The 14,135-nt window shown below is 43.3% G+C and overlaps 1 protein-coding gene across 1 annotated transcript; it reads right to left on the reverse strand.

The window, feature by feature from the left end:
* Nucleotides 1-232: 232 nt before the first annotated feature.
* lrrc38b (leucine rich repeat containing 38b) lies at nucleotides 233-13,871 on the reverse strand. The gene is made up of 2 exons (XM_077530416.1): nucleotides 12,792-13,871; nucleotides 233-2,888 (listed from the first exon to the last, which is right to left on the reverse strand). Exons 1-2 carry the CDS (start codon nucleotides 13,423-13,425, stop codon nucleotides 2,641-2,643), a joined length of 882 nt encoding a protein of 293 aa, XP_077386542.1. The 5' UTR covers nucleotides 13,426-13,871; the 3' UTR covers nucleotides 233-2,640.
* Nucleotides 13,872-14,135: the final 264 nt, after the last annotated feature.

Raw genomic sequence — 14,135 nt, forward strand, 5'->3', positions numbered from 1 at the left:
TATTCCACGCCTCTCGATGTGAATAAAGAGTTAAAATCTTATTTGTGTCTGAGCTTTGGGATCCAACCTCAGCACATAACAGATCGTAAGGGAGGGAAAATGTTCAAATTTGGAATGATTGTTGATCGGTATGTGTGTGTAGGCCATTTCCCTGTGATTTTGTCTATAACATTACTTCGTGTTGAGGATGGTTCACCCGCAAGGTCACCACGACTCATTCCAGCAATCCTCATTGTGTTTTTTTTTTTTTTAAATTTCCATTCCTTGTCACAATGTGACACAATTATTCCCTGACACGAGAATTCTTTAATGCAAACACCAATAGTCCTAGTTTTGAGCTTTCCCCAAGCCGGGATGTAATTAACGCATTCAGGCCACCTTCAATCACAATGAAAAATGTGGCTGTCATATTTTTTGTTATTCAATCCTCTGCTGTAAAATCATTAGCTTCATACCTCGGAAGAACGCTTCTAAAAGCACAACAAGAGATCGGCGAGCCCCCGTGATAATGATAATGTATTAAGTGACCGGTTATAATGGGGACTCCATTCTATGATGATGATGATGATGTTTAAGGGCTTCGAGTGGCAATAATGTGACAATGAGTTTGAAACACTGAAATGAAAAATATAGATAACGTAAATAAAAATTCAAAAGGCTCTCTTCACTTCAACCTGATCTTTGGCAGATGATGACGCAACCAGTCGGAATGGTGTAATCAGGGCTGTCACATAATTAGATTCACCATTTAAAGTGCATTCATTGACACGATAGTTGTACACGTCTTTTATAATACCACTTTTTTTTTTTTTTTCTCTAATTGTGAGGATTATACTCAGAGCTAAGTTCATCTTTCTACATCAAGCTAATGAAAGAGTATATTCTCTGGATTTATACGATGATGCTTGATTTAATTGTGCACATACATGTATGTGTGTGACTACATAGTAGATATAATATACCGTGGAATCTGCCTGTTCGCTGTACATGTCCTTTTTTTTTCTTCGCGCCTGGTAGGAAAGCACACGGCGTGAATGACAGGATGTGACGTCTTAGGTGGAAGTGGGGGGGAATAAATATTGAGGTCATTGGTCTGTATGACATCTTTCGGATATTTTGTAGAGTATGATCAACTTACAGTGTCACAGTAACTGTCTGAAAACTTGATAGTGAAGGTTGTGTTCACACCTGTTTGGCTCGGTTAAAAAAACGGTGCGCTTTGTTTTGGACAAAGTGAAACAACGCTGACATCCAAACCAAATAAGTGGATCCGGAATTCTTGAACAGGTCTGGTTACGCTACGGCAGGGATGAGCAAACTCGGTCCTCAAGGGCCGGAGTCCTGCAGGTTTTGGATGTTTCCCCTTCTCCAACACAGGGGATATATGATCGGCTCATCATCAAGCGCCGCAAAAGTCTGATAGCAGTCCTGTTTATGGTAATCAGCTGTGTTGGAAGAGGGAAACCTCCAAAACCTGCAGGACTCCGGCCCTCGGGGACAGAGTTTGCCTACCCCTGCGCTAGGGTGAGGTTCGGCTCAATTCACATGGACCGCAAACACGAAAGGAGAAATATTGTTCATTTCTTCACAATTTAAAACCGTTCCAAGATGTCTTAACTCATTTGCTCCCCAAAAAAACGTATAAATATGTTCTATTTTAAATGTTTTGTGTCCCAAAGACTTATTTATACGTTTATGTTTTTGTATGCTAGATTATACAGAAGGCTTTGATGCAGCCTCTCAACTGCAAAGAACGGTTGAAAAAAATTGTAGTTACGCAAATGGCCAGCAGGTGGCAGCAGAGTATAAGAGATCTACCAGAACCATGTTGCAAAAAAAAAAAAAAGCTCAATTACTCCAAATTCTAAATAGATCTGTGAGTAATAATGATACGTATCTATATTCTAATGCGAATTGGTGCAAAATGGAAACAGATAGAAATATACCTTTTTTCCTGAAGAAAGAAGAGACTCTAATCTTTCTTTTGGTAGGTTCTATGTTTTTATCTCAATAGAACACAATATTCTGTGGGCCTTGCAAAATCAGTCAAAATCCAGCCGGGAGCAAAGGGGATTGCTTCTTTAAAAATGGCTGGGAGTGAATGAGTTAAAGACCCCGGAAAGTGAATTGAAGAAAATAGTTTCGAAAGACATTATATATGTTTGAGAATAACACATGTGCAAAGACAAATGGGGAAAATTATATCGAAATTTTGCATATAATTGACAGCAGTGCCCTGGAATGCATTTTTTCTGCAAAACTTTCTTCCAAAACATGCCAACCATGTTTACCAAGCTACAGGTGTGAACACAGCCCAAACATTTCCCTGTGGTTTAGCAAACTATGCAAATTGCTACCCAAGCTATGTTTGAAAATTTCGAAATCATTTTGCGTGCCACTAACATGATCTATTCTTCATGAGTGACTTTTCATAACATACCTAGATGCCTCTTTTGCAAAGAAAACAACTTTACCATACCGAGATTCCGTTAAAAAAAAAAAAAAAAAAAAAAAAAAAAAAAAAAAAGTCCTGGACGTTCACCAGTCACAAGTCGCCTCGTCGCACATTTTCGTCAGCGAAGTCGTGTCGGCGCAAGAAGCATCCGGATCAGACGAGCCCTTTATAAAAGTACGTCCTTGTCACTCCTCGCTCTCCTCTTCGTCTCCCTTGGAACCTTTACTCCAGCGCTGGAAGCAGTGGACGGTGGAAGCCAGGAAGAAACTGGTCATGATGGCTACCACAGACACGGAGATGCCCGAGAAAATGATGATGAGCAGGTCCGTCAGAGTCAGGCTGGCCTGGCACTCGCGGAAGCTGTCCTTGGAGAGCTGGGTCAGGGACACGCGCCGGCCGTCCATGGGGAGGGAGCACTCCATGCCTTCCACTCCTGAGCCCAGAGAGAGAAAATGAGATTAGACAGATTTGCCAGACGTGCTGAAGCGGGCTCGCAAGTGAGAGTGACGCCATGTTGCCACTTGTGGACCGATGCTTTCGCGTGGCGTCCGTTCAGCGGATTACGTAATGTGCAAGGGCAAGCAGACGGGACTGAGGCGTATTGTTGTGCAATATGCCCCAAAATAAATGTCATCCAAGAGTTTAATTATTGCTACTAAAAAAAAAACAAACAAAAAAAACAGTTTGTGGTTTGGGAAATTGTAAACTGCATCATTATTTGCAAGTATGGCGAGATACAAACGTCACCATTTAATTACAAAATAAAATCAGCAACAAGTGTGTTCTTATTCTTGCTTATAGTAGTGGGAGTAAGTCACATACAGTATGCACAAGTCATAAGTCAGACTCAAATCCGAAACTTCAAGTTTAAAGAAAGTCCCTCGTTACTATGGAAAAAAATGTCTTCCCAATACATATCGCTATATCCCTAATTGATTGTGTTATTTCAATGAGTATTTTCAAATGAGTGCTAGAACGAGTTGGTGATAACTAGAGCATTAGAGAGCATTAGAGAGAGAGAGCATTAGAGAGAGAGAGCATTAGAGAGAGAGAGAGAGAGAGAGAGAGAGAGAGAGAGAGAGAGAGAGAGTCAAAGTGTTTCGTTTTTACAATTAATAGTCCCACGTATGTCTTCGTATTGCCCATCTTTTATAGTGCGCTCAATAAACCACATATGTGAAGGTTAGTACCAGCTAATAGTTAGCTAAACTGTAAAGTCAAGGTGTCAGATGTTTGCAAGTTTCTCACTATTAGTGTGAATCCAAATTTTAACAGGTTTACACAAACTAACCAGAAAAATATTTTTTCTTTCAAAAACAAAACGTAAACATTGTAGCCGAGCAAGTACTTGGACGAAATAGCCCAACTCAGTGTTTCGCATTGTAGGCTCCAAACATTTTTTCGAGGAGATCAGGAAGGAAAAAAAAAAAAAAAAAAAAAAAAAAAAAAAAAAAAAAAAAAAAAAAAAAAAATCACTCCACAGGCTCACACCAAAAGATAATCAATTACTGTGGCTAATCTGCTAATCTTTGCTGACTTTGATCGCAAGTGAGATCAAATGCTCAAACCCCATTTAGAAGGACAAGAATGTGTTCGCATCCATCCACATCCAAAGGCGCAGGACGAATGTCAGAAAAAGACAATTGAAATATTTATACAGCACATTACTTGACTTGACTTTATCTCGTACAAAGTCTTCAGGGCAATGCAGCGGGAACTGATTTAATAAACGTCAAGTGAGTTTTAAGTCTTGCCAGTTGAGTACAGCACATTCACCTGCGGCAGGTTCACTGCAGGAACAATTAAGGTAAACGTCAACTGAAACTACTCAACTCAACTTATTTTCCATTTAACAATTTCATAGTTGGAGAATCATAATACCTTGACAGATGATTTAGGAGTTCATATGTAAAAAAACCCAAAAAAAAACATGTAAAATGAACAATTGGGGGAGTTGTTGGAATTGTCTTTGAAATGATTTTCTGGAAATGTGTATTTTTCATTGGACGGCAAGGATAAGTTAACAACCCTAATAAAACGCAAAAGCACCTAAAAATGTGACTGCAGGTATCTTAAAGTCATCATAAAAAGTGAATGTGCATCGAAGGCAACCTTGACTTAATTCACCCCAAGATGGATGCATCGTAAGTCAGTCGCCGAAGTCGTTTCGACATCGTTTAAAAGGAAAAGGACATTCCACTTGTTATTGCCTTCCATTTTTCATTTCAAATTACACGACATCTCATCCTTACTAATGAACATTATAGCGACGCTGTTTGTTTTGTTTTATTAGCTGACAAGTTGACACAGCACAATAGTTGCATCTATCGCATAAAAATCATGTATGTTTTTGATAAAGAAAGAATACAATGGTAATAAGTCATTAATAAGTCATTAAAGTTGAGTGGTTACTCGTGTGTTGTAGTCACCTTTTGATGTCAACAAATAATACATTCAGGTCAATGAGCACAATAAACACACAATGATTTAACATCTGACGACAATATTTCTTCTAGTATCTCCAGTATTTGATAGCTGGAACCAGACTACCATTAATAACTACCAGAGTTGGCTAATCCAGGTCCACAAAGTAAAAACTCTACCACAGTTTGGCTTTAGCCACTTGTGCTAGCTAGCTAGCTAGCTCTCTAGCAGGTAAACGAGCACCCTGGGAGTTATGCTGCATTCGAGGATGGACAGAAGTCGGACTTCAAACCAGTTCAAACCAGGAAGTGTGTACGGGAACGCCTCCTTGAACTTGAAAATTCCACTTGTGAAGTCGTAAAAAAATAGAAGGACCCCAACTTCACCGACGGACTACAAGTGACATCACTCTACCACTTTGTAAACACAGACCGTGAATGGTAAAACACAATTTACTTGAGTATGAGTATGATAGCTTTCTTTATTCATAAATATTCGACATAACTTGACGTAGCGCAACGTGGATGTTTTGAGTAAATCATAGTGGACAATAAAAGGATATTTTTCCCAGAACGGAGTCTGACATGAGCCGTAAAAGTGTGAAATATGCCGATTCCACCGCGACACGCTTTGCTTTAATAACCTTGCGGTTGTCAGTAGGTCCCGAGTGCCTAGTGTTGTGTTTGGAGCATTTGCACTGTATAAACAAATGGTCCCACCACAGCCTCTTCCGTCTGGTTGAGGATCAGAATCTCATGAGTCAGAACTAAATTGACGTGAGGCCAATGTTATTGATTCCGGCTAGAAAGAGCACACCGGTTAATGACAACATTAATTCCAAGAGCTGTCAGTCGGCTCCCAGACAAAAATGCTCGAGTCCCGGCCCTAAAAGTGGTAATACGGTTAAGCTGCCCGCTGACAATAACGAGCTGAAAATATTGTGGCTTGTTATGACTCGAGACTCTATTATACTTGCATAGCAAACAATACGGCAGGCCACTTTCCAAGCAGCAGGCCCTTCTTACACTTTGACTCAGGGGAGCTTTTAGTGAAGATTATTGTGAGCAAAACATTCCCAGGCTTTTTCCTACACGTTGGCCTCTCGTGAATTGATGACTTAATTGAGCAATACATTCTGCTTTAATGGCCAGTAATCATGAAAACGCAAACACGTACAACTTTTAAGACTTGAGCCTCTACCTCACATCAAAATGTCAACATTATAGCAGGATTACTCAGTGCTTTGGGGTCAGACGCTGGCCCTCGCACTTGGCTAATTCCCACAACAGGAAGTCCACATTTTGACACAATGACACTCACGCTGACTCACAAGGTGAAAACAATTCCAGCCTCTCTCTGTCACCGCCGATAACAAGGTGGCTCCGGTGACATGAGAGGACATAAGGAAGGACGTGGCGTTGTGAGTGTCATCTCTGAGAAGCGATTACAGATGAGGAGTGAAGATAAAACAGGCGGAAAATTGTAACCTCTGCTAAGACCTTAAAAACCTGCCGACTGCAAAATCCAATCATGAAGTAAAAGACACAAAGTGCGATCATTTTCCCTGGAAGAACAACTCCAAAATGATTGGAACTGTAAGGCCAATTAACTTAATTCTGAATGAACATCAGGCAAGGTTTTAGACAGGGCAATGGAGAAAACCCAATGGAGCATGCAGTTTACCAGAGAGTGAAGGGATACTCTTCCAAATTCAAAGGGAAAACTGGAAAAACACCACAAATAAAGAATGCAAACATTTGGTAATGAGTCATCTAAGCTGAGTGGTTGCTCTTGTATTGTAGTCACCTTTTGATGTCAACAAATAATACATTCAGGTCAATGAGCACAATAAACACACATTTGACTACAATACTTCTTCTAGTATCTCCAGTATTTAATAGCTGGAGCCGGACTGCCATTAATAACTACCAGAGTTGGCTAATCTAGGTCCACAAAGTAAAAACTCTACCACAGTTTGGCTTTAGCCACTTGTGCTAGCTAGCTAGGCTAGCTAGCTCTCTAGCAGGTAAACAAGCACCCGGGGAACTAGCGAGGGAGTTCGCTAGCTGCCACCTGCAGTGCTTGAGCCAAACCGTGGCAGGATTTTTACTTTCTGGACCTGGATTTGGTACACAGAAAGAGATCTTACACATCGACAAGACCAGTTTTTAACTTATGGAGACAAGACTGTTTTCGGTGTCTTGCAAATAGCCTGCTCTGCTCCAGCAAATTGTTTCATGGTTCTTTCACACCTGTAGTTTGGTTTCTGTAGTCCAACTCAGTTGGGTTTGTAAACAATGTTGTTGGTTTGGTTGATGTCCATACCCTGATTTGCAATCTGTAAAAGGAGGACCACTGTATTTTTCTATATCTAGTGTCCATGTCAAGGGATAAAGGGGCAAGATAACGGTCGGCTTTAAAAGCGTACTAGCATTGAAACTAATGGTATGATGCCGCACCGATCCTTCATATTCCAAGCACGGACGGTTGATGGATTACACGAGGGATTAAAGTCGGACACGGGGAAGGCTGAGCCGCCATCTCCAGGCGTGATTGATCTTCATCGTTGTGACTGACCACTATCAGTGGCCATTTTCCCCTCGACCGTAACCACACAGTTGAACAACCGTTTTTTTGTTATTTATTCGTATGCGGCCACGTTGCCCATGACACGGAGATGGAGGGTGATACTCTAATGACAGAATCGCCCTCTTAAATCCATCACGGCGAATAAATATCAAGCAGATGTAATGAAGAATCATTCAGGGGCCGATCACGCAGCCATAAAGATAAGCAATGAAAAATTCATAGGTCACACGGTGGGAAGAGGGAGGGAAGAGCGCCGAGCAGGGAGGCGAGTGAAACGCAGAAAGACGAGCGTTCATGCGACAGCGCGGGTCGGGGGTGCTTCGCTCAGGAGGGGATTCCTTCTGCATGGAGACCCAATCACATCACGTTTCATCAGCGCTCCTCGTGGCCTTTTCGACAACAGCTCGTCATGGCGCAAAGTCGCATTTCGCAATCAGGCCAGCATACAAAAAGCTGGCAGCCTGTTTTGAAAAATCAGATTTGTATCGTCACATTCCACACGAGGTATAAAGATAGCCAGTGATGTCGTGGGCGGCATGCGGCTTACAATTTTTTTTTTTAAGACGATGGTGCTTTTTTGCAGCTTTTTAACAGGGCAACTTGAAAGGCTAGAAATGAAAATTGAGGCTCCGAATCCCTCATCAAATGAGCTGTTACTTTGTGGCAAAGCCGTGCGCAGAGCTGGCCTGCCGTGCCCCGCAGGCAGCTCCAGCTCCAATTACCCTGGCCAATGCACCCAGGGAACTGTGTCACCCTGAATTATACATAGCCTTTGTTCATCCTTAACCCACCGGCGGACAAGACAGCACTGGATCATGTTTACACTCATCCCTTAATTAAACATTCAACTACCTGATTAGAAAATGTACAAACACACTGGCAAAAAGCAATATACTGATATGCGTGTAACCTATACACAATTCCTGACTGTCCTTAACTCTTTAGACACCCTGACCCAATTAGTCACACTTTAACAAGTTTAGCCTTTCTCCATATAGAGGTGAAAAACAAATGTGGTAGCTTTAATTACTTTAGCTATATAGCCACGACCGGTAAATTGTGGTTCTGTATGTTACGTATTAATCAGGTTAGCATTTTCATACCAGAAGCTACATAAGCTTTCTAAATAGCAAGACATTACAGAAGCAGGTCTTGGTGAAACTCGAGTAAATTCAAAAAAAGGAACATGATGTATTTACTTGTGTTGTAGTTCTCGAGATTGGTGTTGGGCTCGAGACCCTTGGTCTCGTCTCGGAATCAAATGCATTTTTACTTGGTCTCGGAAAGGGCGGACTCTGGATTTTTGACCAAAATCAGGTCTCGGTCTTGACAGTCTTTAGTCTTAATAACGTCTTGGTCTCAGTTGGTGTGGTCTTGACAACAACACTAGTATTTACATCATCTAAAGTAGCACCTGTAAGATGTGGGTTGGAAATCATTAACACGGCAACCAAAATACACATGAGCATGGTCTTACAGCTGCGCAGCACCACAAGTATTGAAGAGAAAACAAGTGGAGGACAATTTAGTTCTGTTTCCAACTATAGTGAATTGAATGAACAGAAGCTGCTAATGAAACTTGGAAAGTAACAATCCCGTATTGACAAAACAACAGAACACGTCTAGACTTGGCACAAATACGCTGGTGACTTCCCCAGCCACTATCTGAGGAAATACAATGTAAATGAGGAAATCCATTTTCCCCCTACCCACCCCTAAAAATGTCCTACAATTTTTTTATTATTATTTTTGTTTTTAATAGCAGCGCCTACCATCTTACTGACCGGCAGTAATCAAACTTATGCAAACAGACAAGTGTGCCAAACGGTGAACCCGACATCACAGGGGAAATCAAGACGTGAAAAATGAAATGGGAATTAGGTTTTGCAGCATGGGGCTCTCTGGCTGCTACATTATGCAGGCCGTCGGGGGAACCATGAGGATCTCAGGACGACTTCAAAAATAGCGGCTTGTACGTGCGCTTGTCCGTATATGCCAACGGTCGTTTAAATCAGCTTTCGGTTCCTTTTGCTTTTGCATTTCAACCTTTAGATCGTGATTTGGGTAGCAATACACGTCTATGGCTTAATTAGCAACATTTTCACGTACCCCCTGAGGATAGCTTTTGACCTTTAACTGCATTAGCCAGTTAGCATCGTCTGCCCCTACTCCTTATGATGGGGTGATAACCATTAGCCAGCGACCAACAGCTTCACAGCTCGTTGAGTTTCAACTTTTATGTTATAACTGAGCCAGCTAGCAAAACATAGTCAGGGATAGGCTGGGAAAGTGTTTTTTTTTCTACAAATATTTACAAAAATTATGACTACAGCACATTCAGGTGACAGAACTGAGCACCCACTTTATGAGTTTCAACCTTCATGTTCTATAACAGGCAGTTAATTAGCATCATTTGCACCTCCGCCTCGTGATAGGTTTTAACACTCAACAACACTTTCACAAGCAGCATACACCGTAAAGGCCAGACTGATGCAGGATGCGGATTGAGACTTGTTCACAATTTAGACAATTTTGGGGTCACCGTTTGTGTTATATTTACGGTTTAAACTATTATTACAGGCAATTATAAACATTTCACCAGGGGGGGCTATCAATTATACTTGCGGTTCCTGTCCTCTACGAACAGAGATAACTGTATAGGATATAGAAGCACGATGTTTCATGTCACGTAATTGAGTTCTCACTTTGTGATGAATGAAACATGCGCTCCCGACACCCACGTCGAGGGCACTCACCAGAGAGTTACAAAATCGCATCATGTCAAGCTCATTCGCTAATGAGCGTCCCATCTGTTATCGTGCTGTTGTGCTATCGCTTCCATTGACACGCTTTGGAAACAATTTGATGAATTTGGTCTGGTAGAGGGCTACCTGGAGGGCTAACATAGACAATTATAAACAATTTTGAGGAAGTCACTTATGTTTTCTTTTTTTTTTTTTTTGCTATTCGTGGCAGATCCCATGTAAATAGTGGGGGATTACTGCAATTGCAAACACTGACAACTCCTGGCCTGGCATGCACAGTGCTTAAATCGACACACGTTCATATTGATCGTGTTGTTTAAACACAAATCTTTTTTTCTTAAGCTGCTGTCTGCTTCGGTGTACAGACTAATGCCCTCATTGGAAATGTGAAGGTCAGCCTCTCAAAGAGCAGTAAACACCTCCCAGGCCGGACTATGTTAACAGTTAGCCATTTGTCATTGTTGCACATAGAGTGTGCGGGTAGCAAAATACAAAAGCATTCAGTGTCACAAACAAATGTTTCAAAAATGGGATCCACTGTGGTCAGCTACGACAATGCATTCCTTGCTTTCATGATACATCTCTGTACTCAAGACAATCTTGGGCAGTATGGCTCAGCCGTTAGAGTTGTTTTTGGGTTTTAACCTTCCTTCCTTCAGCCAATAAATGAACTCTACTTGCTACTAGTGCTGTTCATCAGTAGATGAAAAAAAAGAAGTGGCTATAAAGTCAAACTTTCGTTTAGGACCAACACAGTACACCATATACAGTACATAATCTCTCTCACTAACAAACATCCTTAAACCAAAGGTCTGCTGTCATCGAACCAAGACTGACCTGACCAAATACATGAGGATTTTCGATTGTTAGCTCAGACTGTTTGCCGAGCATATCAGAGAGGGAGAAAAACACTAACACATCCCACACCGCAGAGTAATCACTCAGGATGGTCTGTTAGAGACATCTGGACTTCGCTGACACTGATCAGAAGTGGAAGAGAAATGAGCACATTCGATGCGATTATCGGTAGCATGTGTACCCCCCGCTTTCTGTTGCACCATACCGATTTGAGCTAAGGAGGCTGTTTTCATACACAGGTCAACACTCACACCCAAACAACCTTGGAACGATGACAGAAGAAGAAGAAGAAGTACGCCCACTCTCTCTCGGCAGCATCCTCCACACAAGCAACATTCTCGTCCTAAATTCTTAGTTCAGGCCCAATTTTGACAAAGACTATACAGCATGAGCTAATTGTCATTTGAAGCTGCACCGTTGGCTTTGTTTAATTTTACCTCGTCAGCTCCCACGTGGTGGCTTTCTCACACTCCAACGCTCACTAAAAAAAAAACATCAATAGTAATCATGTGGCTCAGCCTCAGTAGAAGCTATTTGTGTAGTGTCTGATGGGATATGCTATCTGCTTTGAGCTGAATGAAAACGGATATTAAGGAGACTTTTTTTTTTTTTTTTTTTTTTTTTAATAGTGCGAGAACTAGAACAAATAGTACAAACCCCCTATGGCTGTTAGAGGCCCATCCGCTCATGTAAGCAGCTCGCAGCCACAGTACAATATGTCTGACGCGTTAGTGTGAGCCTTGTGTTGTTTATCAGAAGCACTCGCACACATACAAATCTTGTGCCCTGTTATCTAACTCAAAGTCACACGGCCTAAAATGTCTACCCGATGCCCACTATTATGTAAAGCGTTAAATTGACTGAATTGTATTTTTTTGAGGGTCTGGTCACACGAGCAACAATGTTGTCATTCGGGTTCCTATTGAGCCGGGGCCTATTCTAGTTGACTTTGGGCGCGGGAAGTGGATTCTACCCACGGCTGGTTGCCATTAGATCAAAGAACACATCAATCTATCCAATTTCTTTACCACCTTAGGGTCAAATGTAAGCTGAAGATCAGGGAGAGCAGGGTTCACAACTTCTGGTCCTCGAGGTCCAGAGTCCTCTGGGTTTTAGATGTTTCCGCCTACCAACCTACCTAGCTACCTACCAGTGGGCAGAAACGTCTAAAACCTGCAGGACTCCGGACCTCAAGGACCCGAAATTAGAGAACTCTGATTTACAGTCTCCAGTGTGAGAAGAAGTGCTAACCACGAGGTGCACCATGCTGCTCCCAAGCATACCAGTTTAATACAATATTCCTGCAAGCTCTCCCCATTAATTACTGCCTTTATATCGACAAATTGGATGATGATGGAAGTTAAAAGAAAAAAGCCCTCTACTAAACTGAGTATTCTATAAAATAAAACTATTTGTTTACCAACTGGTCGACATGACCATTTAACTGAAGTAAAAATATTCTCCTAATCAATTTCTTGAGAATGTGTTTTAATGTGGATCTCATTGCAGGTTTATCCTCGAACAAGGGCTATTGTGTCATATTACACACTCACATTGGAGGCTATGGGGGTGGAGGAAGAAAGAGACTAAATTAGAACAAGATTCGGGAGGAGGGGGGTTCCCTCTCTGACAGGGAGGAACATAAATAGACGTGATATGTTACAACACTGCGTATGGAAAAGTTTGCCACATTTGCTTACCGTTGGGAAGCTTATGAGTGTTCTCTATGAGCCACGCAAACAGGCTGGCAAAGTTGCAGTTGCACACCCAGGGGTTGCCCTCCAATCTCACCACCCGCAGGGAAGGCAGCTGACTTAGGGCGCCCACCTTGAGACTCGACAGCGCGTTACGTTCCAGTTCCAATTCCCGGAGCGAGGTGAGGCCCAGGAAGGCGTCTTCGCTCACCACGCTCAGGTAGGGGTTGTTGCCCAGTCGCAGTTTGATCAAGCTCCGGGACTCCCCGAATGTACCCTTGGGGATTTCTGTCAAGTTGTTGCTGCCGAGGTCCAGGAAGACCAGCCTGGAGGAGGTGCTGAGGGTCCCCGGTTCGATGTATGACAGCGTGTTGTTCCGCAAGTCCAGGTAGACCAAGTCACTGTAGAGAACCAGGAAGTCGGAGGGGATGCGGGTTATCCAGTTATCGGCCAGCAGGAGCCGGCGGACGTCCAATGGGATCTCGTCCGGGAGGTGAGTCAGCCCGCGGCCGCTGCAGTCCACCGTGTGGGGGTCCGGGCACAGGCAGGTCGCTGGGCAGTTCTCCCCCCGGGTCCAGAACACTGAGGTCAGCACCATGAGGACAGGCTGGAGCCAGCAGACACATGGCAACATGGTCATGGGGCGAGGGGAGGAGTTTGGGGGAATGAGGGTGAATAGGGTAGGGGTCAGAGGACAGGAGATTGGGACAAGGGTGGGGAACGGGAGAGTGAAAGGGGGATCAACCCCAGTGATGCAACATGACGGTATATAGAGGGGCTCAGGGGCTGACGGCGGAGCAACGAGGAGGTCCAGGAGCTCATTTAGGCGTCAGAAGGGGTGAATACACTCGAGCATCCAGAGGTTCAGATCAAGGATGTATGGGATGGTTGCAGGTCTAGGGGTCAAAGGGAGGGTAAAGGGGGGGTCCTCGGCGGATCTGGTAGCGGTCACCAAGAAGGTCTGGGACGCGGAGGTGGGATTCAAGCATGGCAAGCCGCCGCCGCGTCCCCCCATCGGTCCATTAGCGAGCGGGAAAAGCCTTTGTGACCACACAGAGAATCCCGCGGAACATCGCTCAAGCGTGGCGTAAGATTATCCCCCCCACCCTCCCCAACACCCCACCCCACCCCCACCTTTTATTATTAATAATGTTCTGATGATCCCCTGGCGGAGCTCCCAGCATGCACCCCTCCGAAAAAAATGACAACCCCAGCTGTCCTCTTTAAGTCTGATCAGGAGCAGGGAATTAGCATCCAAGCGGGAGCATGATGCGTGCAGATCCACTCACAAACACACACACGCGCGCACGCACGCACACACGAGCACAGCCGCACAGCTCCGACGTCTGC

Source organism: Festucalex cinctus, chromosome 8 (assembly GCF_051991245.1).
Source record: "Festucalex cinctus isolate MCC-2025b chromosome 8, RoL_Fcin_1.0, whole genome shotgun sequence".
In the NCBI taxonomy this organism is placed as follows: domain Eukaryota; kingdom Metazoa; phylum Chordata; class Actinopteri; order Syngnathiformes; family Syngnathidae; genus Festucalex; species Festucalex cinctus.